At 38.7% G+C, this 24,265-nt stretch overlaps 1 protein-coding gene across 4 annotated transcripts; it reads left to right on the top strand.

Moving 5' to 3' along the window:
* Positions 1-288: 288 nt before the first annotated feature.
* On the top strand, positions 289-23,909 carry SF3B1 (splicing factor 3b subunit 1). Of its 4 annotated transcripts, XM_057419927.1 has the most exons (25): positions 289-424; positions 6,418-6,584; positions 7,893-7,994; positions 8,644-8,758; positions 10,594-10,673; positions 11,842-12,009; positions 12,155-12,389; positions 13,148-13,360; positions 13,750-13,871; positions 14,496-14,693; positions 14,784-14,885; positions 16,304-16,483; positions 16,911-16,997; positions 17,126-17,396; positions 17,652-17,797; positions 17,886-18,032; positions 18,169-18,294; positions 18,688-18,909; positions 19,158-19,340; positions 19,444-19,555; positions 19,671-19,791; positions 20,190-20,321; positions 21,080-21,352; positions 21,804-22,020; positions 23,272-23,909. In XM_057419927.1, the coding sequence occupies exons 1-25, from the start codon at positions 397-399 to the stop codon at positions 23,428-23,430; spliced, it is 3,906 nt and encodes a 1,301-aa protein (XP_057275910.1). In that variant the 5' UTR covers positions 289-396; the 3' UTR covers positions 23,431-23,909. The 4 variants fall into 4 exon arrangements, with proteins under 4 accessions (XP_057275910.1, XP_057275913.1, XP_057275912.1 ...); XM_057419928.1 differs by lacking the exons at positions 289-424; positions 6,418-6,584; positions 7,893-7,994; positions 8,644-8,758 and adding an exon at positions 8,776-10,276; XM_057419930.1 differs by lacking the exons at positions 11,842-12,009; positions 12,155-12,389; positions 13,148-13,360; ... (15 more) ...; positions 21,804-22,020; positions 23,272-23,909 and adding an exon at positions 10,221-10,276 and having other exon boundaries at positions 10,594-10,659.
* Positions 23,910-24,265: the final 356 nt, after the last annotated feature.

The raw sequence follows: 24,265 nt of genomic DNA, 5'->3' as shown, positions 1-24,265 counted from the left end.
GCCGGGGATGCGCCATCACCCTCCCCGCTGTCAGCCGTGCACCGGGCTGTCAGGATAGCTCTCAGCATACCGTACCCACTGCCCCAACACCGGGCCCGTGACAACCCGGTACCGGCCGTCCCAGCGCCCGCCTCAGCTCCGCTCAGCCGTGCTGTCACTCGCTGCCCGCGCCGTCCATCACGCGGCGGGCGGAGCTTGGAGCCCGGCCCGAGCGGCCGCCCTGTTAACAGCGGCGTCGGCTCGCCGCGCCATTGCGCTTGCGCTTGGCGGTTGCTCCCAGCTGCACGCGGCTCAGCTTTGATCTGCGTTTGCGCACTAGGCGCCCGGCCTTCCTCCTCGTAGCGGAAGTGGCGGGGCCGCGCCAGTTCCGCCTCGGCGTTGTTCGCTGTGGACAAAATGGCGAAGATCGCCAAGACTCACGAAGGTAAGGAGCCTGAAAATCACCCGCGGCGGCGCGGCGCGCGGGTGTGCCTCTGGCTTTTTGACTGTGTTTCTCTTCGATTCTGTGCGCCGCCAGGCTCGGCTTCTCGGGCAGGACCGGCTGTGCTCTCCCAGCGGCGGTCGGGCAGGGCCTGTTTGTAATGGCGTCTGCGCCTGTGTCAGCGCCATGCCCAAGCTGCTGCTTGGCGCTCGGGGCTGAGGGGGTGGGGCTGCGGGGCCCGGCGGGGGGAGCCTGACTGAAGAGGGGCTTTCGCTGTGCATGCGTGGGGGGGGTGGCCCGTGATGGTGCTGCCAGGCTCCCAGGGGAGAGCTGTGAGCGCGATGGTGTCGGCTGGCTCCGCGGGACGGACGGGTCCTACCGGCACAGGGCGAGCCAGAGCAGCGCTTCCACTCGAGGCCGCCCGCGGGACGCTCCTCGCCTCCGCTCCTGTCGCTGCGCGCTTTCGCGCGGCCCCGACCCTGGCCCGTTCTAGGCGCTCGCGTCGAGCCTTCGGCAGGCGCGCGGAAAAATCTCGCATCGTAAATGTCAATAACACACGGTTGTTCTCTCGGCCGAGCCCTTTGGCCTGCCTCTGCAGTAAACAGGAGGCTGAGAGGAGAGGGTGAGCCGCTGAGCGCCGGCATGACCTGGTCTATTACCGGATGCTTGAGAAAATGGCCCGAAGGAGGGAAAAAACAGCGTGATGTCTCAAGCGCTTCATCTGCCAGTTTAGCACTCAGACTTCTGCCGGCTGGGTATTTACATACGAGAACTGTGTCTGAGCAGTTTAGTGAGTGAGGGCTTTCATAGGCAGTGTGTTATTCTCGGAGGTGCTATGTAGCTACGTTCGCTATTGCTTCCAGCTCCTCATAGTGTGCATCAAAGCTTTCTTCTTGGGCAGTGTCTTTGCTTTGCTCTGCTGTTAAATATCTTCAGGCAAGGGGATATAATTTTCAGAATCCTACTGCTTCTGTGTTTTTGCTTTTGGGTTTTTGGTCATGTTTCTGTGTATAATAGGTGATCCACTGTACTTTTTGTTAATTTGCATCCATAATTCACTAATCAAAACGTACCCTGGCCTGTGGTTGTATACTGTGAGGTAGGCAGAGCACCCGGATATTTACTGCTTTTGGGGGAGGGTGGAAAGTTTTGCAATGCAAAAACTTCTCAAATGGAGCAGTATCATTTCCCATTGACGTGGGGTTAATGTAGTCTTCAGCACTGCAGACATAATCTGGGTTTATGGATGAGGAAAGGCTTAAACGGTTGTCCTCGCTTTTTTAATTTAAATTTAATTTTAGTTTTAGCATTCTAGAACTTTTTTTAGAATTACAGAAATTGTCTTTTGTTTATATGCTGTGACTTGAGGTTTGTGTGAGCTAGTACTACCCATCACAGTGCCTCTCATTACCTAAAGAGCTTTTAATAACAGTACAGAATTGTTGGGAGTTTATTGTTGTTTTAACTGAAATTCGCTGTTTATTGAAGCAAGTGGTGGTGCACTAACTTTAATGAAAACATTGGCACACTTCCAGTTGCATATGTTTTTATCAATGTTGTATCAGAGAAGGATTTAAGGAGGTGTGTAGGTAGTTGAATAAATAATTTTGTTTAACTGGGTATGATCATGTAATGCTCTTGTTTCTCCCAACATGGAGGTATTATCTGGACAGCCTGATTATTTTTCTTCTGAGTTCTCTTTATTTTTAGTGTCTAGCTGGCTCTTCAAAATGAGTTGTTACTAAATTGTCTTAGATTTTTCACATCTTTGCACTGTTTGCTAAATGTCTATTGATGTGTCATAGACACAGCTTGAAAGAGATCTCAAAATAGTGTTCAGTTACCTAGTTTAAGGGAGAATTCTTTGTTTTAAGCTGCAAGTAAAGTTTAGAATGGCAGCTTATAAGGCCTCAATAAATGCTTGAGTTTTGAATGCTATCGAAGGTAGGTTTTAATTGCATCCTTTTTTTTTTTTCTTGCTTAGAAATGACCGAAGAAATCTCCATTTGTGAGGGAGACCTAACTTTTATGAGAGTGTTAAAGTAGCTAGAAATGAAGCTGCACAGGGCAAGCTTCATGCAAAAGTATAAGGCATGAAAACATAGAACTATTTACAATGTAAAATACTGCTGCAGTATAGGGTCTGCTGAATAATGTCTTAACACTCCAGATTCTGCAAGTAAAGCTACATATATGGTAATGGAGTATATATTTTGAAAGCCTGTCGTAATCTGGCTGTGACCTAGATTTTCAGTTACTTCTCAAATATGTTAACTGTAATAAGGTTCAACATTTATGGTATATTTCAAATCAACTGTGCATGTTAAAGTTCCTTTTCTTAAAATACCAAAATGTATTGCATTAAAACGCAGAAAAGGGAATGAGCAGGATATTATCCCCCCTTGTCTTAAAAAATCTCACTCCCCTTAATGTTTCTTTGTCTTTAAACTTTCTGCTTATGTATTTGTTGACTAAATCAAAGTAAGTCGAAGGAGTACTTTGCTTTACACGGTGTATTTTTAAGCTCTGTGATTACTCGGTTTGTATTTAAGTGCTTTGTTAAATAGGGTGTGAACTTTTTCAAGAAAGTGCCAGCTATATCAAGGAAGGGTAAACACATCTTTAATGCCCTTATGGTCTTTTACAGCTATATATCTGTTGTGTTCTAAACTGCTGGTCAGTTAACTTTCTGTTTAAAGGGCTTTGTGGTACACCAGACGGGTGTTCTCTTCAGAGTGCCTCATTTAAACTATCACCTAGTGACTGTGTGGCCTTAATTGAAAATTTTGGTGGCTGTAAGTGTGTGTGTGGGGGGGGTATTAACCCTATAGACCCTGTGCAGACTTTTATGGTGTAGATAACGTAGCAGGTCTTGGTGTCAGAAAATGAGAATGCTCCTTAGTCTGCAAACAGCTATGTAGTCCTTGAAATTTAAAGGAGAAGACCAATAATAAATGATATCTGTACCCTCTACAGTAAATATAGCTATCTTAAAAATAAAATAATAAGGCCTTAGTATGTAAAGTGTTGATAAGAACTGTTAATAGGAAAAGATTTTTGTATTAACACTCTTGCTACAGAAATTCCGGTTGTTTTGATAGACTGTTGATGGTGGTAGTGGTGGGAGCCCATGCACAAGCAATTTCCATGGCCCATCCTGCATGGCAGGGTGCTTCATGGTGCTTGATTTAGCAGAGCTACATGATTAGATTTGTTCAGCAGACAGATGATGGATGATCTTGCATTGTAGGCAAGATCTGTAGGCTTTTTGGGGGTTGAAGTTGGTGACAGCTGTGGATGTGCAATCAGGACGTAATATGCCACTAAAGAGGCAGTGTGTTGTTCTGGTAGCTGCTTTTTAGAAAGAAACAATGTCATTGTTCTCTAAAATCACTACTGTGATAGTAGTATTGTCCTTGGTAGCAACTGAAGCTTCGGGTATTCCCTTTCACCCCAGTGCTGCATTGCACCAGGCTGCAGAAGGAATCAGGAACTTGATCTGCTCTTTGGAAGAAACAGAAATAACTGAAATATCTTAAGGTGTTTTAATTTTTATGAAGTCATCCTGTGGTGTGCTTTTGAAACTGATACAACTCAAATACTTTTCTCAGATCTTTTTTGTGAGAACTAGTAAACAAGATACAAACTAGTATGCCTCTGAAGATCATAAGAGACTCATGTGGGTAGGACAGGGATCCCTAATTCTGCTGCTTCTCCAGAAAGTAACTAACATATTGGGATGGAGTGTGTCTCAAGTTCTGGACTCGCTGGAATCTCCTGGGTTATACAGGATTTTAAGGGAAGCTGAATGTCCCTGGGGGCAGGATTTAGTATGTGATAATGGCCAGCCATATAAGGCTTTTATTAGGTTTCAGCTTCTTATAAGTTCCGGGGGCAGATACCATGAGTTTCTGTAATGCGGAGGTGACTGTCCAAGTTACCCTGTTGTAGATACTTGCAAAACCTTGATGGGAGCCATTTGTCTGGAGGCTTTATCATCTAGTATGGTGTATCTTCTGTGCATGGGACTGTTGCCAAGTTTAGAAACACAGAGTCATAGAATGGTTTGGGTTGGAAGGGACCTTGAAGATTATCCTCTTCCACCCCCCCTGCCACGGGCAGGGACACCTCCCAGTAGACCATGTTGCTCAAAGCCCCATCCAGCCTGGCCTTGAAGGCTGCCAGGGATGGGGCGGCCACAAATTCTATGGGCAGCCTGTGCCAGTGTCTCACCACCCTCACAAGGAAGACTTTCTTTCTCGTGTTTAATCTAACTAAATCTGCCTTTTTCCAGTTTAAAGCCATTCCCCCTCACCTGTCACACATGCCCTTGTAAAAGGTTCCTTTGCCGTTTCTTTCCTTCCCTACTAGACAGCTGCAGGAATTGCAGGTTTGCTGTCAGGTTTTCTGTACATAGAGTGGAGTTGGTGTTTCTAATTGCTTGCAGTCCTGCAGGCTGGACACAAACACTTAATCTGTTATTCTTACTCATAGCTATATAGCAAAGATTTGTCAGGCAAAACTACATGCTCAGTTACCTTAATTACCTTAATAGAAAAAATGCCTTTCTTTCCCCCAGCCCCCCCTCCCCCCCCCCAATGTCTTTTTTAAGTATCCTGATCTTTCTGACATTTGTTAGCAGATGTTGTGGTACAGTGTGTTATGCGAGATACCTCACTGGGAAACCAGTGTGAAATTTATTTATTTTACAAAACGAGAAATGAGCAGCAGTAGTAAAAATAGAGTGAATAATCAAGAGTTAAGATTATTTGTAACTAGAGTTTCCTGTAGCTTTTGTATATTGGCAAATATCTCTCAGGTTAATGTAGCAGCAATACCCCTTCAGATAGGAATAGTGAATTACAGAATCAGTGAGGTTGGAAGGGAATTTTGAGTTTACATATAATCCCACCTTCCTCACGCATGACCCTTGGTACTCCTTCAGCCATGAAATCCAATTCTTGGGTATTTTTTTTTCCCATGAATAATTGTTTGATCTCCAGAAATTCATATTATGTGGGTAATTGTCTTTACATGCCTATTGAATCAAATAGAAATCAGATGGAAATAGTAATAATTTATAAAGTTAGCTGTGCCTTACTATACCTACCTGACAATTACATTTGTTGAAGACAGCTGGATTACTGCAGTTGATTTTTGTGTTGCATTGCAGCAGGGAAGGAAAGAATGGTTTAAAGCGTGGTTCCTTGTTTTCTGGGTTAACAGGTTAATATTAATTTCTCAAAGTACCAAATTTCTAAGGTCAAAGATGGCCACCAGAGTTGATTAGAGTCACATCCTGACATCTTAAAAAGATGTCACATCTCCCATTTGTCCTATTGGGGTTTGAAAAATGTTAGATAACGTAATATAGTGTTTTATGTTCACATGTTCTTAGATTGACAACTCATTTAATAGGTCTTTTGAACAGCTTTGTTTAAATCAGCAAAATAGGTTTGTGAATTGGTGATAACATTTTGAAAGGCTTTTATAAGGGCAGAATTGCATTAGTTGAGGAAGTGTTGTGTTAATTTAGTGTTGAGAAATATTAAATGCCCAATTCCTGTCAGTGTTCAAGGCCAGGTTGGACAGAGACTTGGGCAACATGGTCTAGTGTGAGGGGTCCCTCAGAGGGTTTGGAACTAGAAGATCTTAAGGGCCTTTCCAGTCCTAACTGTTCTATGATCCTGTGATTACTGTGGTGTAAATTACCTTCTCTGCTATCTCTGTTGAAAGATGAGATACATTAACAGTGGGTTTGAATTGTTTGCCTTAGGCCATACAATTGAGGTAGTCTGTGCTAGATAATACTACAACTTAAGGAAAAGCTGTTTATAAACATAATGATTTCATAGTTTTATATGTCAAACTTGTTTATTAGAGATAATATTTAAAATTGGACAAAAACTCTGTTGTGCGTAGTAACATAAGTATTGAATTTTGTATATATGTAAGTATAAAAAGACCTCTTAATTTTTTTTATGCTTTTATGCTAGATATTGAAGCACAAATTCGAGAGATTCAAGGAAAAAAGCCTGCTCTTGATGAAGCGCAAGGAGTAGGCCTTGATTCCACAGGATATTACGATCAAGAAATTTATGGTGGCAGTGACAGCAGGTTTGCTGGATATGTCACTTCTATTGCAGCAACTGAATTGGAAGATGTAAGTGATCTTATGTATTATTTTGGTTAGGACATTTTTTGTAAGTATTTTGAAGTTAATTTGAATAATTTTTAATGGCAGTTGCTGAAGTCAAAAGTCATACTGGACCAGATATTTCTTGCAAGTCAAGTACAGCTTGTACTTCATGAATCATGCTTCGAAAGTCATGTAGGCCCAAGGAGAAGGGAAAAAGTAGTGGCCTGGTGCTTAATCAGAGTTAGCCTTGGCTGGAATAATTAGCTTTGTTCTGTTGTTGCTGGCAAGATGAAAAATTATGGTGGTGGTGGGGGGAGATACCTAATACTCCTTGGGCCAGCAGGCTTAAGTGACTGTGTTACGGTTTGTATTCCTACTTCATTTCAAATTTCGGAGCAGTTTTTTAGAATTGGCTTTTTCACTGGATTATGTTCTCTGTGTGTATCCTGCTTGTAAGATTACTTTATGTTAATTTCTGATGTTAAATGTTTGGCAACATTTTCGGTTGCAGGAGCAGATACTACAGTTGTAACCGTAAATACATAAACAACTGCGTATTTCACTGAGTGAATTACCTTTTTCAAAGGAAGGTTGTTATGTCCAGTTTAGTACTAGCCGATACATTTATGTGGTGATGTACTTATTTAGTTTCTTGCTGTGTGTCAGTAAAAAAAAAACTATCCCAGCTGAAACCAAGATGGTCATCTGCAGGCATCTAAAGGATTTGTTAATTTAAACTTCCAATTACAGGCTCTCACTGAAATAATTTCATGGGTTAAAGAGCAGTTTTTCTTGCTGTAAATTATTGCACAGAAGCTGGCTACTAAAAAGAGAAAATAGCAAAAGCATCTTGCACGTACTGAATTCTTGTTATTGCCATTGTGATTGAGAAGGTACAACTAAACTAACATGAATGTAATTGTGAATTTTTCAGTGTTTCTGAATATTTTTAATGGGGTTACTCACTCAAGGTTTATTCTATATCTAGCTGGGTTTCAAGAAAAATGGATTTGAATTTCTCTGCACCAGTTTTTGCATGCAAACTAGGGAAGTATATATAAAAAGTTTGAATATGAAATGCAGACTTGATTAAATGTAGCATATTGAAGAATATTTGAGCTTTGCAGAGAAAAAGTTCTGTTTTTAGTGATGTGAGTAGGTTTATCTGATTCAGCAGTTTGGGATTAATAAAACAAGCTGTATGAAAAAGCTTTGTAATTAACTATTCTGGTTGTCCGTTTTTGTGTTTTCTTTGACCATAGGATGTTAATTTGTTATTTTATCTAAATATAATATCAACATGACCAGTTTGCCATGTCTTTGTACTGACAGGATGATGATGACTACCCTTCTACAAGTTTGCTTGGTCAGAAGAAGCCAGGGTACCATGCTCCAGTGGCATTGCTTAATGACATACCACAGTCTACCGAACAGGTACATCTTGATTGAAGGCAAAATAAAATACTGTTGTAGGTATTAGGGGAAAGAAGTGTTAAAGTTTTTTGAGACCAGGGCTTGTCTTCTGGAAAAACAAGATGTGTGTAAAGGGCTTTGGTATTTTAATTTTGCTCTAAGCTTGTCACTACTTTAGTTGAGAATTCCACAGGGTGATAAAAGTTAGCACTTCTGCGTGGAAAGGCAGTGTGGGCACTTACACTGAACTATTTTTAATATGTCAGATATTTAAAAAATGAAAACAACTTAATGTCCTATATACTTCTATTTTTGTAAAGAAAATATAGTCACTTAGGTTTTCTATTCCTGGAGTATTTTTCTGTGAAATTTAAAAGCATATGAAGTAGCATTAAGTTCCCCTGCAAAAAGCGGGAGGAAGGTTGACAATATGCAGTGCTTTTGTAACAGGTGAATAAACGTGTTAAAATAGCAAACAGAAATTACTTCATAAGATATTCTGTGTTGGAAAAGTTCCAGGTACAGAAGTTAACATTTTTATTAGCACGCCCTTCCTGCATAGTTGAGATTAAAAATAAAGTTGGCCTGTTTAGTAATACTGAACATGAATACAGGGTTATGGTCATATTCTTTCTAAGTATGTGACTAACAAGCTTTGTTTGGTTTTCAGTATGATCCTTTTGCAGAGCACCGTCCTCAAAAGATTGCAGATCGGGAAGATGAGTACAAAAAGCACAGGCGGATGATGATAATTTCTCCTGAGCGTCTTGATCCTTTTGCAGATGGTAATTTATTTTAACTTTTCTATACCCTTTATGGAATTTGTTGTCTTTAGCCCTTTGATTTCTGTTGGCATGCCTGTAAACTTAGTTATGTTTTAAACATCCCCTTTTCATAGAGATTTGGTTGAAAACCTAGATGCCATATTCTTCATCTTTATAATACGAGTTTTCTTTCCAGGTAGAAGGACAAGAAAATAATGAGCCATTGCCATAGAAACACAAAGGGTTAAAGGTTTCTCTTTTCATTTTGTTTTGGGTTGTGCATTATACTTTGAACAACTTGTGTATTGAGTGCTCAGATTCTTTCAGTACCTTGAAAGTTTTCATTCCAAGTCAGAGATTTACAGGGTTACTGCTTTTGAAATGCTAGTTCTCAAAATAGAGCACCTAATTCTTACCATCCTATGTAATCTTAGGTGGTATAACTAAAAGAAACAAAAGCATATATAAGACTTTGATACTATTAATAGTTCAAGTCTATTCTGATAATTTTAGAATGGAAGTCAGGAAAAGGGGTATTCGTGGGTCTTCAGGTGATTGAGTTTCACGTGTGGCAATGAGGTGCCTGTTGGCTTAAAATCAGTAGCTATTTTGCAGGTTTTACAAATGAGAATTTCAGCCTGCATGAATTAATAGGGATATTAATTATTTTACTTGCTTAATTGTAATTGATATAAACATGTGTTGTCAGAATTCACAGGCCCATACTAACTGTCCTTAATTTCTTTCCTACAGCAGTACTGCTATATGCCAGTCCTGTCTGCATTCTTAAGGGTGCAGTTCAACACATCCTGTGTAGATTATGGTGAAAAAGTATTCCAAAGGAAAGTCCTATCAAAGCTAGTGTCAGAGTGACACAGCCAATTGGGCAATGATCTTCAGCATAGAAATGTTTAAGAGTGTATTATTCTCCCTAAATTATAATGCTATACCACTTGTATAGCAAATTTGCACATTTTTCTTAAAGAAAAGTGTTTTTCTTGACAAGTCTTAATTTTTGTAAAGTTGGGCTTCTTGTAAAGTAGTTAAAAGTTTACTTAACGCAAGATACACAGCATAAAACAACATATGGTGTACAAAAACCATTACCTGTGAGTATCATTGTGGTGGTACGTGTACTGTATTGCAGTCAGCTCCCAGTCACAGTTGTCCTTTGAGAAGAGAAGAAGGGGAAAGTGTCATCAAGTATTTTTTATGGGTTTTTTGTTTTGGGTTTTTTTTGGGTGTTTGTTTTTTTTTCAATGAAGCCCTTCTACCATATGACACTAAAAGATCTGGGAGATGTGTCCAGATTTGTCAAACTTAGAAAAGGGTCTTTATGCTAAAACATTTTAAATGTTACTTAGGTATGCGATAGTTATTTGTAGTCAGATAACAACTAGGATTTAACAGCTTACACAAGGTAATGTTTTGAATATAAATATCTTTCCAAAGTGTTACTAATGGTAAAGAGATAATTTTCTAGGCTTCTATTCTGCTGCTTGAAGTCAGAACTGCTGATGGAGACAAAGGCACGAAAGTGTACGTATTCTGGATTAGCAACCCAGGAACCCATCACTTCTGAAGACTCTTTAACTGTGTTGTCATTTTACCATTTATATCGGCTTTAAAATATTTGTTTGAAACTGCAGTAGTTATGTTTGTGTTCAAACAGGTTAAATTGATCAGCAAACTGAATAAACGTATGATACATGTAATTTAAAAAATTTTCAATCAAAAAGTAAAATTAAATGATCATGGAATAATATAATACTAGAGCAGGACAATAGAAAAAGCCAACAGTTTCTGCTTATCCTTTACTCATTGTTCTCCATTCCTGTTGCTGTTCTCTTCCACAGGAGGGAAGACACCAGATCCTAAAATGAATGCCAGAACGTACATGGATGTTATGCGTGAACAGCATTTAACAAAAGAAGAGGTGTGTGGAGAGGGGAGCGTTTTCCACTTGAACTTTGTTTCATTTTACAGCCTTTGAAAGTGTGTTAAGAAAGTGGGAACAGAAATTCTGTTGACTTTTTGTCTTGACACGGAAGTCCTTTTCTTTGTAAAATCTTGTTCTTCACATGTTGGAAGTCAGTAGAATTTGACAGTGAACATATGTTCTATATAATACTTGAGCAACAGGGGGAGAAATTGTCTCAATATATTTTAATTTGGATTTTTTTTATAGCACTTGGACTTTTTGTTATTTATTTCTTTTCTACGAAAAAGCAGTGACTATGGGGTATTCTGTGGCAGATATGTTTGGGGTTTTGAGGCTTTTGTAAAGGGAAACCAAGAAGGTCTTGAAAGGCTATTGTTGAAGCGCTTAAAACAATGTTGCGGTACTAAGATCTGGAGTAAGGTTGACATTTGGCTTTAAATACTAAAAAAGTCATAGTAAAAGTACCTGCTTTATTCATGGCAATTAAAATTAACATGTAAGAAGGTATTGGTAATATAATCAAATTTCTTGTGTAATACCTACAGTGCCATATTATTAATTGGATCAAGATCTTGTAGTTCAGTGACCTCTGTAGAATTACACTGATTTATCTTGACTTGCCTTAATGGAGGAATTGGTTTATAATTCTGACAGTCCTGACTGCTTATGGATCCACTGATGAGTGAAGACCAGTCTGGGCTAGTGCTGTTTTAATGCTATCATCTTGGAATTTTAAATAAGAAATTTAGGACTTCTTAATGTTGTAGGATATAAGTCACATGAACACAATTTCCAACTCATCCACTTTTAATTGACTAAAGCGGAACTTGCTGGAAACAGATGTGTAATGATTTTAAGGCATACATGTAGGTGACAGAAACTGATAGCGCTCAGAATTCTCCATGCAGTTGCATTTGCTGTAATAGTGGCTTTTATAAGAAATAAATTTTAAAACAGCCCTTCCCAACACGCAGCTGCTCTGTCAGTGTAGAGGAATTTGAAACAGGAGTGACCTTGAAATTAAAACAGCAGGTAATTGCATGTTAGTTGAGCAAAACCTCGAAAGTAGCATAAAATATATGATAAGCTGAAAAATCTCTTTTAAAGATGTAATTCTCAAGAAGTCTGTTTCTTATGTTTGTCTTTTTGTGCCCTTGAATAGAGGGAAATTAGGCAACAACTAGCTGAAAAAGCTAAAGCTGGAGAGCTTAAAGTCGTCAATGGAGCTGCATCTCAGCCACCTTCAAAACGCAAACGGCGTTGGGATCAGACAGCTGATCAGACTCCTGGTGCTACACCCAAAAAGTTATCCAGTTGGGATCAAGCAGAGGTAATAATCCTAGTGTTCTTATCTATGGAAGACATTAATGCCTCTTGAGTTTCAGAAGTTTGTTACTCTACTGAAAAAGAGTAACTTGCAATCTTTTACTCTATACTATGAGAGATATTAATACTTCTGGGTTTGTCTTGTGTAGACTCCTGGACATACACCATCTCTGCGATGGGATGAAACTCCAGGCCGTGCAAAGGGTAGCGAAACTCCTGGTGCCACCCCAGGCTCAAAAATATGGGATCCGACTCCAAGTCATACACCAGCAGGAGCCGCAACACCCGGTCGGGACACACCTGGTCATGCGACACCAGGCCATGGAGGGGCCACTTCCAGTGCACGTAAAAACCGATGGGATGAAACACCTAAAACAGAAAGAGGTATCTGTGGCAAACTGGAAAGCACATAATAAAATTTGAATGGTTAACTGAATAGGATTTGTTTTTCCTAGGTTCAGAACTGGGGCAAGAAGTGTAATAGCATTCTGACATCTAGTGGTTGATGTGAAATGATGTTTTTGTCTGAGTTTGCAGCATTGAATTGTGCCCGTAAGCTTAATTCACATCTGTGAAAGGACCTCAGTTCCAAAATGGAATCAAAGTTTTGTGGTATACCTAATGCATGTTGCAGGTTGGGGTTTTAATGTGTGAAGGAGCTCACATTGAGTAGGCTTTTGTGAGTTTCTGAACTGTTTAGTGTTTTTTTTTGAAGAGGTTAGCATTAAAACAAGTTTAGAAGCATTTTCTCATCTGCCTAATTTGAATTAGGCTCATGTGTTAGAGAACATTGAAACACCATTGTCCCCTTTTACTTTTAAAAAGGGAGTACGTGGAGTATTTTGTGTAATTTCTAGAATGTGAGTTCTTTTGTATGTTTTAGAATTTTATCTGTTTATCCTAAGATTTAGTAAGAAGATTATATGCTCTTTTCATAAAATTGAGTTCTCTATTGGATATTTTTAGTGTAATGCCTTTGACTTTTCCATGTTCACCAAGGCAGGCTTTACTTTTTGTCTAGTGTATTGGTTTACTTGGTTCTTGTTGATTTGTGTCAGCAAGATACTGTAAATGGATTTGGATACTGACACTATACCATATGTTGTTAAGCTTTCTGCTAAAATTGCTTTGTTTTTCCTTAGATACTCCGGGACATGGCAGCGGATGGGCTGAGACGCCTCGTACAGATAGAGGTGGTGATTCCATTGGTGAAACACCAACCCCAGGAGCAAGTAAAAGGAAGTCACGATGGGATGAAACACCCGCTAGCCAGATGGGTGGCAGCACTCCTGTTCTGACACCTGGCAAAACACCCATTGGTACCCCAGCTATGAACATGGCAACTCCTACACCAGGTAAGTCTGGTCCATTCCTTAAGGCTTCACTTTCTTTTGTGAAATGAAATCTTTACCTTTAAATTGTATTTTGAAATAGATTTCTGCCTCGCATGTTCACCTACCTGTATGAAAGCAGTCATTATATGCCCAGTTTACCATTTTAATACTCACAGCAACTGGAGGGGAATTAGGACTAATGTTGTATGTCTGTTCAGGTTAGTTCTTAAAAGATTGATAAAAGGCTCTAAAAGTTTGATATCTTACTGGCTACAAATTTCAAGTGCTTTGGAAACTTTGGCTCAAGAGAGCACTGAAAAGTTAAGTAAACAAATAATCTCCTTCTGCATACGAAAGAGTGGGGTTTTTTTTAACTATTTTAAAGTATTTTTTCTTCTGTTTGAATATAGGTCATATCATGAGCATGACTCCTGAACAGTTGCAGGCTTGGCGTTGGGAAAGGGAAATTGATGAGAGAAACAGACCACTTTCTGATGAAGAATTGGATGCAATGTTTCCAGAAGGATATAAGGTAATTAATCTGAATTAAAATATAGCTGAACGTGGTGGGATTTTTTTCTGCTGAGGGATATTGATTTATTTTTATTTAACACAAGTTGTCCCAGAAGTAAAATGTTTCACATGAAGTATTTATTATTGATTGTAGACATTTATTGAATTTGATTACTGACTTATTGTAAATCTATTAGGAAGAACTGAAGGTGATCTCAAAAGCCAGTCATTATTCTGCTTCTCAGTGTTGGGAATGCCTTGTGAAGGCCAGAACAGAGCTCTGAACAGACAGAAATATGAAGTCCAGATGCAGAAAAACATAGAAGGGAGTTACAAATTCTGAACCAGCAAGTACACTGTGTTGATACAGATATTGAAGTGCTTCTGTAATACTTTGTGAAGCACCTTCAAAGTTTATTGTCCAAGCTTTCAGAAGGGGAGTGCGCTTTCTTCTGAAATAGTGTCAGTTCCATATAAACAGTGAATTTGTTTGCATTGCTGTGAACATGGGATCTAGTGTATGCACTCACACAAATTCCCAAACAAATAAAGTGGAAGATAGAAGTTAAGTAGTTTTTTTGTATTTGCAGCCTTCCTCTTTTGTATCTGTTGTGATAAGATAAATCTGTCCATTCTTCTGTAGGTTCTTCCCCCACCAGCTGGTTATGTACCTATTCGCACCCCAGCTCGGAAGCTTACAGCAACTCCAACGCCTTTGGGTGGTATGACTGGATTCCACATGCAGACAGAAGACCGGACTATGAAGAGTGTTAATGACCAGCCATCTGGCAACCTTCCATTCCTGAAACCAGATGATATCCAATACTTTGATAAACTGCTGGTAAATGAGATTTCGCTCATGCTGATTCAAGTTTCGTACTTTCTTTTGAATATGTAGCAAATCTTCATATTTGTCTGGAATTACTTGCAGGTTGATGTTGATGAATCAACTCTGAGTCCTGAAGAACAGAAGGAGAGAAAAATAATGAAATTGCTTCTGAAGATAAAGAATGGCACGCCTCCCATGAGAAAGGTAAGATTTGTTGTCAGATGCATTTATGTAACTTCATTTTCCCAAAATTTGCATTTGTTTTCAGATTTAGTTGTCCATGGGATTCTCTGTAAAACCTCCTAAACAGCGGTATTTGTTGTTGTGGCAACTGATATGGCTAACCCCAGATGGCAGCTAAGCACTACACAGCTGCTCACTCACTCACTCCCCCACGATGTGAGGTGGAAGAGACCCAGAAGTGAGAAAACTCTACGGGTTGAGATAGAAACAGTTTAATAATGGAAATAAAAACATATAATGAGAAACTGTAATGAAAAGACACCCCCCCCCAAAAAAAAACCAAACACAAAGCCAACCCTGTCACCGTAAATGAAACCTAAATGACAAACAGCCGACATAAATAAAAACCAAGAAAGACAAGTGATGCAATTGAAAAACAATTGCTCACCACCAATTCACTGATGCCCAGTCAGTTCCCTAGCAGTGGCCTCTAGCCAACTTTCCCCTAGTTTATATGCTGAGCATGGTGCTATAAAGTATGGAACATCCCTTTGGTCAGTGAGGGTCAGCTGTCCTGGCTGTGTCCCTTCCCAACTCTTCACGCACCCCCAGCCTACTCACTGGTGGGGGTGGGGTGAGAAGCAGAAAAGGCCTTGGGTCTGTGTGAGTACTCCTTATTAGTAACTAAACATGCCTGTGTTACCAACTCTGTTTTCAGCACAAATCCAGATACAGCCCCATATCAGCTACTGTGAAGAAAATTAACTGTATCCTATCCAGAACCAGCATACCTGTTCAGTGCTTTCTTCCTCTTCTATGTCTGTGTGGCTTTTTGTTTGTCATTCAATGTAACTTAGTATGGCTGCTCTTTGTACAGTAATGTCAGTCACTAAATAGTATGTGGCTTATGTAATTTTTCTTTTTTTTTTTTTTTTACAACTACGAGAAACTAGATTTATAATGCTCATGCTTAACAGGGCTTTGTAACTTTCTACATTTTGTTTCTTAAGCTTAAATTAGGAATGTAGCTTTTAATTAAGTTTCAGTCTTACACATCATGCAATATGTTAGTTAAATTTCAGTCTTACACATCATGCAATATGTTAGCAGTCTTTTTTGCACAGTTCTCTTTACAGCAAGCTGCCTAGATGCCAGTGCTGTGTAAGCTGCTTTTCAGATGGAGCCATTCTTAAATATTAGGCCAGTACCATGTTTTTCCTGAGAATTGAACATCTGGGAGCTAACATCAGGGTGGATCTCTCCACATATTACTTTTTTAATAGATGAGCATGAACTTGTTTGAAGCAGAGTTTTGTGGTGGTAGGAGCAAATACGTTGAAGCCTTTGGTTACAGTTTAACTTGATTGATATCTAGCTGTTTTGTAATTGTTCAGTGTTGTTTCCTTAGTTTAACTGATGGGCTGTTTGGTTTTGTTTAGGCTGCGTTGCGACAAATTACAGATAAAGCTCGGGAGTTTGGAGCAGGGCCACTGTTTAATCAGATTCTGCCTCTGCTGATGTCCCCAACGCTTGAAGATCAAGAGCGTCACTTGCTTGTCAAAGTAATCGACAGAATTCTTTACAAACTGGATGATTTGGTCCGACCATATGTACATAAGGTATTTTGCAGGTTACTGTTTCAACTTTGATTTGCTTTTTTCTGACCACAGCTGGGAGAAGCGTGTATTTTATTTGCATATCAGAAGAGGATGATAGCTTTTTTTTTTAACATAATTTCCTGTTTCTTTTTAAGACAAATTTAAGTTCTTGTAGTGTGATCAAAATTTGGGCTTAATAGTATTAAGACATGATGTAAAAATGATAGACGCATACTTGGGGTGGAAAGGGGCTCTTACCTGATCTGGGTATAATCTCCAGGCCAGGTCCTTTACAGACAAAGAGCTCTAAAAAAAACATAGTAGATTTAAATTTTTTGGGGTCATCCTAAAGCTTTAAGCTTGGATCCTGTTTCATTGAATCTAGTAGGACTGGAAATACTACTGAAAGTATTAACAATAGAAAATATAATTTGTTCATCTTTTTCAGATCCTTGTTGTCATTGAACCACTGCTGATTGATGAAGACTACTATGCTAGAGTGGAAGGCAGAGAAATCATTTCAAACTTGGCTAAGGTATAGTTCCAGCCTTCATTAAGGCACCAAGTTAGCTTACATATAGCTGCATATTTATAGGTATGGCAGAAGAATCAACTATGTTGTTCATAAATCCAATTAGTATGTTGTGTTTGTTTTTCCTTCAGGCTGCTGGTTTGGCGACAATGATCTCCACAATGCGACCTGATATTGATAATATGGATGAATATGTCAGAAATACAACAGCCCGAGCCTTTGCTGTTGTTGCCTCTGCTTTGGGCATTCCTTCGCTGTTACCATTCTTGAAAGCTGTCTGTAAAAGCAAGAAATCCTGGCAGGCTAGGCATACCGGCATCAAGATTGTACAGCAGATTGCTATTCTTATGGGTTGTGCTATCTTGCCTCATCTGAGGAGCTTGGTTGAAATTATTGAACATGGTAAGTTCTGCTGTCCCAGGCAGAATTTGTCATTCACTTTGTATTTGAAAAATTTTTCATACCCCAGTGGGCAGAGTGATAATAAGGTCCTTTCTTATGTGTTCTTTTGACACTGAAAAACAGTTGGTCTGACTCGGAAAGAGGAATAGAGGTTTGGTTTTCCTTAAAATAAGTTAGTCCCTTTTATACTTCCTCTGTTTTTGCTGTTTTGAACTTAAGTCACAAGAAGTGGTACTAAACACTGTTCTTTTGCAGGTTTGGTGGATGAGCAGCAGAAAGTCCGCACCATCAGTGCTCTGGCTATCGCTGCTTTGGCTGAGGCAGCTACTCCCTATGGTATTGAGTCATTTGATTCTGTTCTGAAGCCTTTATGGAAGGGTATACGTCAACACAGAGGAAAGGTATATCTAAGGTACTTTCTTTAGTTTGAACTGAAATGGATGTATATCTTCTCTAATTCATTAGAGACATATTTCTGCATTTAAATAGGGTTTGGCTGCCTTTCTGAAGGCTATTGGTTACCTGATTCCGCTCATGGATGCTGAGTATGCAAACTATTATACCAGAGAAGTCATGCTAATCCTTATCAGAGAGTTCCAGTCTCCTGATGAAGAGATGAAAAAAATTGTGCTAAAGGTATGTGCAAATGAGTAGCATAATTATTAGATATGTATGTTTTTCTTAACTGGCAAAATCCAAACCAAGACAAAAAAATCACCCCATCCCAAAACCTACACAGAACTAAAATGGTTGTGTTTTTATTTCCTGGCAGGTGGTAAAGCAATGTTGTGGTACGGATGGTGTTGAAGCAAACTACATTAAAACAGAAATCTTGCCACCTTTTTTCAAGCACTTCTGGCAGCACAGAATGGCATTGGACAGAAGAAATTACAGACAGGTATGTTGTTTTTCTTTAGTTGGGAAATGATTTTCTAACAGAAGCAACATTCACCCTAGAATGTTCGTGCGGTCTAGATGCTTAATTTAGTCTGAGTGTCCTGAAACTGAATTTCTTTGACTAGTGATTTAGAAATTGCATAACGAGAAGATTCACAGGTTCTTAGGAAGCTATCGAGAGATTTTACATCTGTGAATGAGTTGACATCAGTTGTAAGGTGGGGTAGTTCACCCCATTTGTGTTTAAGACACTGGTTGATTTAAAAACAGTTGTTTCTAGTGGGTTTAATGTGCGTGATGCTCTTTCTCCTCTTCATATTAAGGAAATTTATTTTCAAGATATAAAAAGTATATTTTTAACAATGTTTGCTCACTTAACATCTGTGTATTTCAGTTGGTTGATACAACTGTGGAGCTCGCCAATAAAGTTGGAGCAGCAGAAATTATCTCCAGAATTGTGGATGATCTGAAAGATGAGGCTGAGCAGTACAGAAAAATGGTCATGGAAACAATTGAGAAGATCATGGGAAATCTGGGGGCAGCAGACATTGATCATAAGCTGGAAGAACAGCTTATTGATGGTATCTTGTACGCCTTCCAGGAACAGACCACAGAGGTATGACCAAGGATATTTAGTATTTGGTTCACTTTAATTGTAAGCTAGCTCACTGTTAGTTATACATGAATTTGTGCTTCTAAATTAGACTTTTAGACTCCTTTTTCAGATGTCAGTACTGTAATCAATGAAATCCAGAAACAAGCTCTGGAATGTTATAATTTTAATAGCAATTTTAGACTATATTGTTTAATTAAAATGTAGTGTGGCTGTTAGTCTGATTTTTCCTTTGCTGTTTTTATACTTAGGATTCTGTGATGCTGAATGGCTTTGGCACAGTGGTTAATGCTCTAGGGAAAAGAGTTAAACCCTATTTGCCACAAATCTGTGGTACAGTTTTGTGGCGTTTGAACAACAAATCGGCTAAAGTTCGGCAGCAGGCTGCTGACCTCATCTCTCGTACTGCAGTTGTTATGAAGACTTGTCAGGAGGTATTGTATTGACTTCTCCTACCAAATTTGCTGTAATATTTGTGACATAGTAATGAGAAGGAAAAAAAAAATCTAACTTCCAAATCTTTTTGATTGGTTGTAGGAAAAACTGATGGGACACTTGGGTGTTGTGTTGTATGAGTACCTGGGTGAGGAATATCCTGAAGTACTGGGCAGCATACTCGGAGCACTTAAAGCTATTGTGAATGTTATAGGTGGGTTTGTGTAGTGATAACATGCCTGTTAACACTACAAAAAGTAATGATAATGCTTTTAAGAGCAAAATCAAAAGGCATTATAAAACTAAATATGCCTCTTCGAATTCAATAGGTATGCACAAGATGACACCACCAATCAAAGATCTGTTGCCACGGCTTACACCTATTTTGAAGAACAGACACGAGAAAGTACAGGAAAATTGTATTGATCTTGTTGGGCGTATTGCAGACAGGTAAGCTGCCTGATGATAAAATATTTGACCCTCTGTGTGGGCAGTTATTGTAGCAAAAGCTGAAGTTGAGCATCAGGTTTGGTATTTGTGTATTTATTGTCATATCTCTTGATATTTCTTAAGCATAAAACTTAAGATGAAATACTTAGCAGACATTTTGCAAGCACTTTGTAAGAAGTATGTTATCCCTTTATGCAAACTTGGAATGCATGCAATGCAATAAATCTTGAGTACACCATCAACCAGTGGAGGTCTAATGTTAACAGATACCAAAATATGGAAATTGTTTATGCAGTGTCCCTCTGTTGATAGCAAATAAATAGGAGCTGCAGCTTATGTGGCTTTATTTAAAATCCTCTGACATCACTAAAAAGATAATTCATTTTATTCTCTTTCAGAGGTGCAGAGTATGTTTCTGCAAGAGAATGGATGAGGATCTGCTTTGAACTGCTTGAGTTATTAAAAGCTCACAAGAAAGCTATCCGAAGAGCCACAGTGAACACTTTTGGTTATATTGCAAAAGCCATTGGGTAAGTTGATTTAATGCTCACCCACTTGTACACACAGTTACCTAACATACTGATCATTGTGAATTTTCTGGTGAGAGAATATTTGAACTTCTCTATATTTAGTGTGTTAAATGTGTAGACTTTATTCTACTTGTTTTGTAGAAGGAGGAATACAGTCACCTATCCTTTGTTAACATAGGGTGCTGCACTTTTGACCTTAATTTGTGGGCTATCAGGGCTAGAGACTAATTTGGTAGGAAGAGCTGTTTGTCTGAGTTTCTGATACTGTGAAATGCATTCAGACCCCCTCTGCTTTAAATACTCAATCTCTTTTCTTATTTTCCCCCAAATCAACACTTTTATTATTCTTAATTAAGTGACCAATTACTGACTTAATGTAGATGCAGCAAGCAACCAAGGAATGCTATCACTTCATTTATCTATACAGGACATGCCTTTCTCTGTGTGTATGATCTTACAGAAGTGTGTAATTACCTCTGAGATTAGCGTAGTAGAGGGGAGGCTACTGCTATCCTCCAGAGTTTAAAAGAGGCAGAACAGAAAGCAGGAAAAAAAGCTAAGTATAGAGAAAGTAAAAAATATTGATTATGAAAATAACATCATGCAGTAGCAAAAGCTGTTTTAGTTTCATGGTTTATGTTGTTTATCAGTTATCTTAGTGTTTTTAAGGGCTAAGCCATGCTTTTCTGCAACTTGATATTTGAAGCTCAACTAATTTTGTCCAAATCTTCACTGAATGTGTGTATTATCTCTTCCAGACCTCATGATGTATTGGCTACACTGCTAAATAACTTGAAAGTACAGGAAAGGCAGAACAGAGTATGTACTACAGTAGCAATTGCTATTGTAGCTGAAACATGCTCACCATTCACAGTGCTGCCTGCGCTCATGAATGAGTACAGAGTTCCAGAACTGAATGTCCAGAATGGTGTATTAAAATCTCTTTCCTTCCTGTTTGAATACATTGGAGAGATGGGAAAAGATTACATTTATGCTGTTACACCATTGCTTGAAGATGCTTTAATGGACAGGTGAGTGCGCTTATTTTTATCTATGGTACAGTTAGCTGTAGTCATGTGTTTTAACTGTATAGCTGTGTCTTAATGATGGCAAATAGTCACATTGCCTTTGTTTGCTAAAGATCTTAAAGATCTTTGACCGGCAGAATTTGTATATACTCCTTTTTTTTGTAATACTTATGAAGATTAAAATGATACAAGCAGCTTAAGTGAGTCAAGGCTTCTTACATTCAAACTGGTTTTGATTATTGCTGTTGTTAGTGCTTCTGCTGTGTAATTAGAGCACAGTACTTTATCAGGAAACTCCATCTTTTTTATTTTACTGATTTTTATTACTCTGGTTCTTGCTGTCAGTAAATATGGGTTAAAAACATGTATTAGTGCTTTCAAGAACAGTGTTATTGAAAAGAAATACTATGCTTGTCCAGTCATGTTGCTTAACAGACCACTGTTCTCTTTGCAGGGATCTTGTACACAGACAGACTGCCAGTGCCGTGGTGCAGCATATGTCTCTTGGTGTTTATGGGTTCGGCTGTGAAGATTCTCTTAATCATTTGTTAAACTATGTATGGCCAAATGTGTTTGAAACCTCTCCTCATGTCATTCAGGCAGTTATGGGGGCTCTGGAGGGCCTCAGAGTTGCTATTGGTCCCTGCAGAATGTTGCAGTATTGTTTACAGGTACGTCCTTACGTATGCTGGGATAGTAGATACAGCAGTTACCAGGCAGGACTTCTTTTCAGGAGACAAAAAGGTCAAGGTGATTTCCACCAAGGGATGACAGTGTGGCTTTTCATCTTTTGAAAGTATTGGTTAAACATGGTGTTCTGTACCGAAGACTTCAGTAATTTAAATAGGCAATGCACAGAGGTTTTGGTATAGCAAGATAGCCAGTTACATTGAGGAACTTGCAGAGAAGTAGCTTATAATAGAAATTGGCTAAAATAGCCTCTGTCTGACTTGTAAGGTGGAAATGTCTCACTAATTTTGAGTACTGGGGAATAAATAGTGCAAGGGGTTCTGAGAACAAGTAAGGTAAATGAATGAGAGGATAGGCTTAATATTAAATCAACTTTATTTGTTATTAGCCAAGAAAAACAGCAAGGCATCTAAAACTGTGAGAGTGAAGCACAAGAGAACAGTGCATTGGTCAGAATTTATAACGTTACATCAACACTAGTCAGCTTGTGTAAACACATGTGGCAGTAGAATCTGAAGGCTCCTTTTCTGTGTAACTGTACATAACAGTTCTCGCTGCGTTGGCTGAAGCTGAACTTGCATAACAGTTGGGAAGCAAGGGTTAGTGTCATGCACGTCAGCATAGAGAACGTGTGACAGCATTTTACTAATTAGTTGCAGATAAGGAATTTCACTGTGTGGGGTCTGGGGGGAGGCCTCAGCATAAAGATACATTCTTAGGAAGGTGAAAGAAGTCTCTTGCATAGTGTACTGTTTTTTGCAAGTACTACTTGTATATTCTTACTACACAGAACTGTGTTTTCTAGAATTTTCACATTCTGCTCAGGTTTTTTTTTTTTTAGGTTTAATAATGTTTGTTTCATGTATTCCTCTGTAGCTGTCTACGCAAAACACAATTAGTAAAGCCAGAGATAAGATGCAGTTAGAACCAAATATACTGCAGTAGGTTTTAATTTTAAAAGAATACAAAACTAGACCTGCATTCAGTGGAATTTCTCCCTGCAGAAAAAGAAGAGAAGAAAATCTGTCTCCAAGTAATTCTTTGTTACTACTTGCTAGTTTAGATAGGCACAGAAATTGTGAATGATACATTTAGGGTACCTTCTTTGTTATAAGTGGTGCTAGTTACTGTAATGGCTTTTTAAAATGCTTGTTGTATAAAACGTGATAAAACTCAATAGCAGAATTTAGACCTTAAGCTTTCAATGAATTTTGCTGTGTTCTGTTTTCTAGGGTTTGTTTCACCCTGCCAGGAAAGTCAGAGACGTTTATTGGAAGATCTATAATTCAATCTACATAGGATCACAGGATGCTCTGATAGCACATTATCCACGAATCTATAATGATGAAAAGAACACCTATATTCGTTATGAACTTGATTACATCTTATAATCTTCTTGTTCAGTTGTTTGTGTTTAATGCACAGCTGTTCTTCAATTAAACGCTTCAGATTTGATGATGTAATATTTTAAAGTATTGGAGATCAGTCTAGAGCTGGTCAGAGGCAGAGCTAGGGTTCCAGTAGCATGATTTTTTAAATATGTCCTTGTTTTTTGATGTTAAACATTTAAAGCCAGTAGTGACCAAGAAAAAACCAAGTGATTACAATGTACTGGAGGGATTTCATTTTGGATTCATCTTTATGAAGATTTAGATTTCATTCCTTGTGTTTAAAGGGGAAGTTTATTTGAGAAATAAACATTTGTGTATAAAAAAATAATTTGTGTGTGGTTTTTGAACAGAGGGGCTTGTAAACAGAGTCCCTTTAGAATTAAGTATTTGTTTATGTAATAAATAGGTGGCATCAAATATTTTAACCCTTTTTGTCATCCTCTAGCTTTTGAATAAATAAGAAAAATGTACAAACTGTAGCTAATGTGTGTATCTTTGTCATACAATAATGTAGCTGTAGTCTGGCTGATGACTGTAGTAGTGGCATTTTATTGCCATGGAAAAAGTAATGTTTAATTGCTTCTTGTTGGCACTGCTTTATCTGCAGTACCCTGGTTGTGAGGCTGGAACAGCTTAAGTTTTCAGGAGTTAAGCAGCTTATTGTAAACCACATGTGTAAAATCAGTTGCATATTGATATATTTAGCATGTCTTTTAGCATGTGTGGCTGTATAAAAAGCAGAGTAATATTTATAGGCTGTGCTATAATTCCTATGAAAAGCTAGGAAATTAATGTCTCCAGCACCTGAGATGAAGCCATTTCTAAGTATGTGCTT

This window comes from Pezoporus wallicus, unplaced genomic scaffold (genome assembly GCF_028554395.1).
Source record: "Pezoporus wallicus isolate ANWC-B61680 ecotype Strahan unplaced genomic scaffold, APGP_CSIRO_Pwel_v1 contig_4710, whole genome shotgun sequence".
NCBI lineage: Eukaryota > Metazoa > Chordata > Aves > Psittaciformes > Psittacidae > Pezoporus > Pezoporus wallicus.
Note: the sequence above shows the minus strand (reverse complement) of the source record. Positions and strands in the feature narration are given on the sequence as shown.

What these genes read in the sequence shown, in the direction of transcription:
- SF3B1 (XM_057419927.1), top strand. Translation starts at nt 397, where the DNA reads ATGGCGAAGATCGCCAAGACTCACGAAG. An exon ending in CCAGTTGGGATCAAGCAGAG is followed by an intron (nt 12,010 to 12,154) that starts GTAATAATCCTA and finishes TGTCTTGTGTAG; the next exon opens with ACTCCTGGACATACACCATC. An exon ending in TCCGACCATATGTACATAAG is followed by an intron (nt 16,484 to 16,910) that starts GTATTTTGCAGG and finishes CATCTTTTTCAG; the next exon opens with ATCCTTGTTGTCATTGAACC.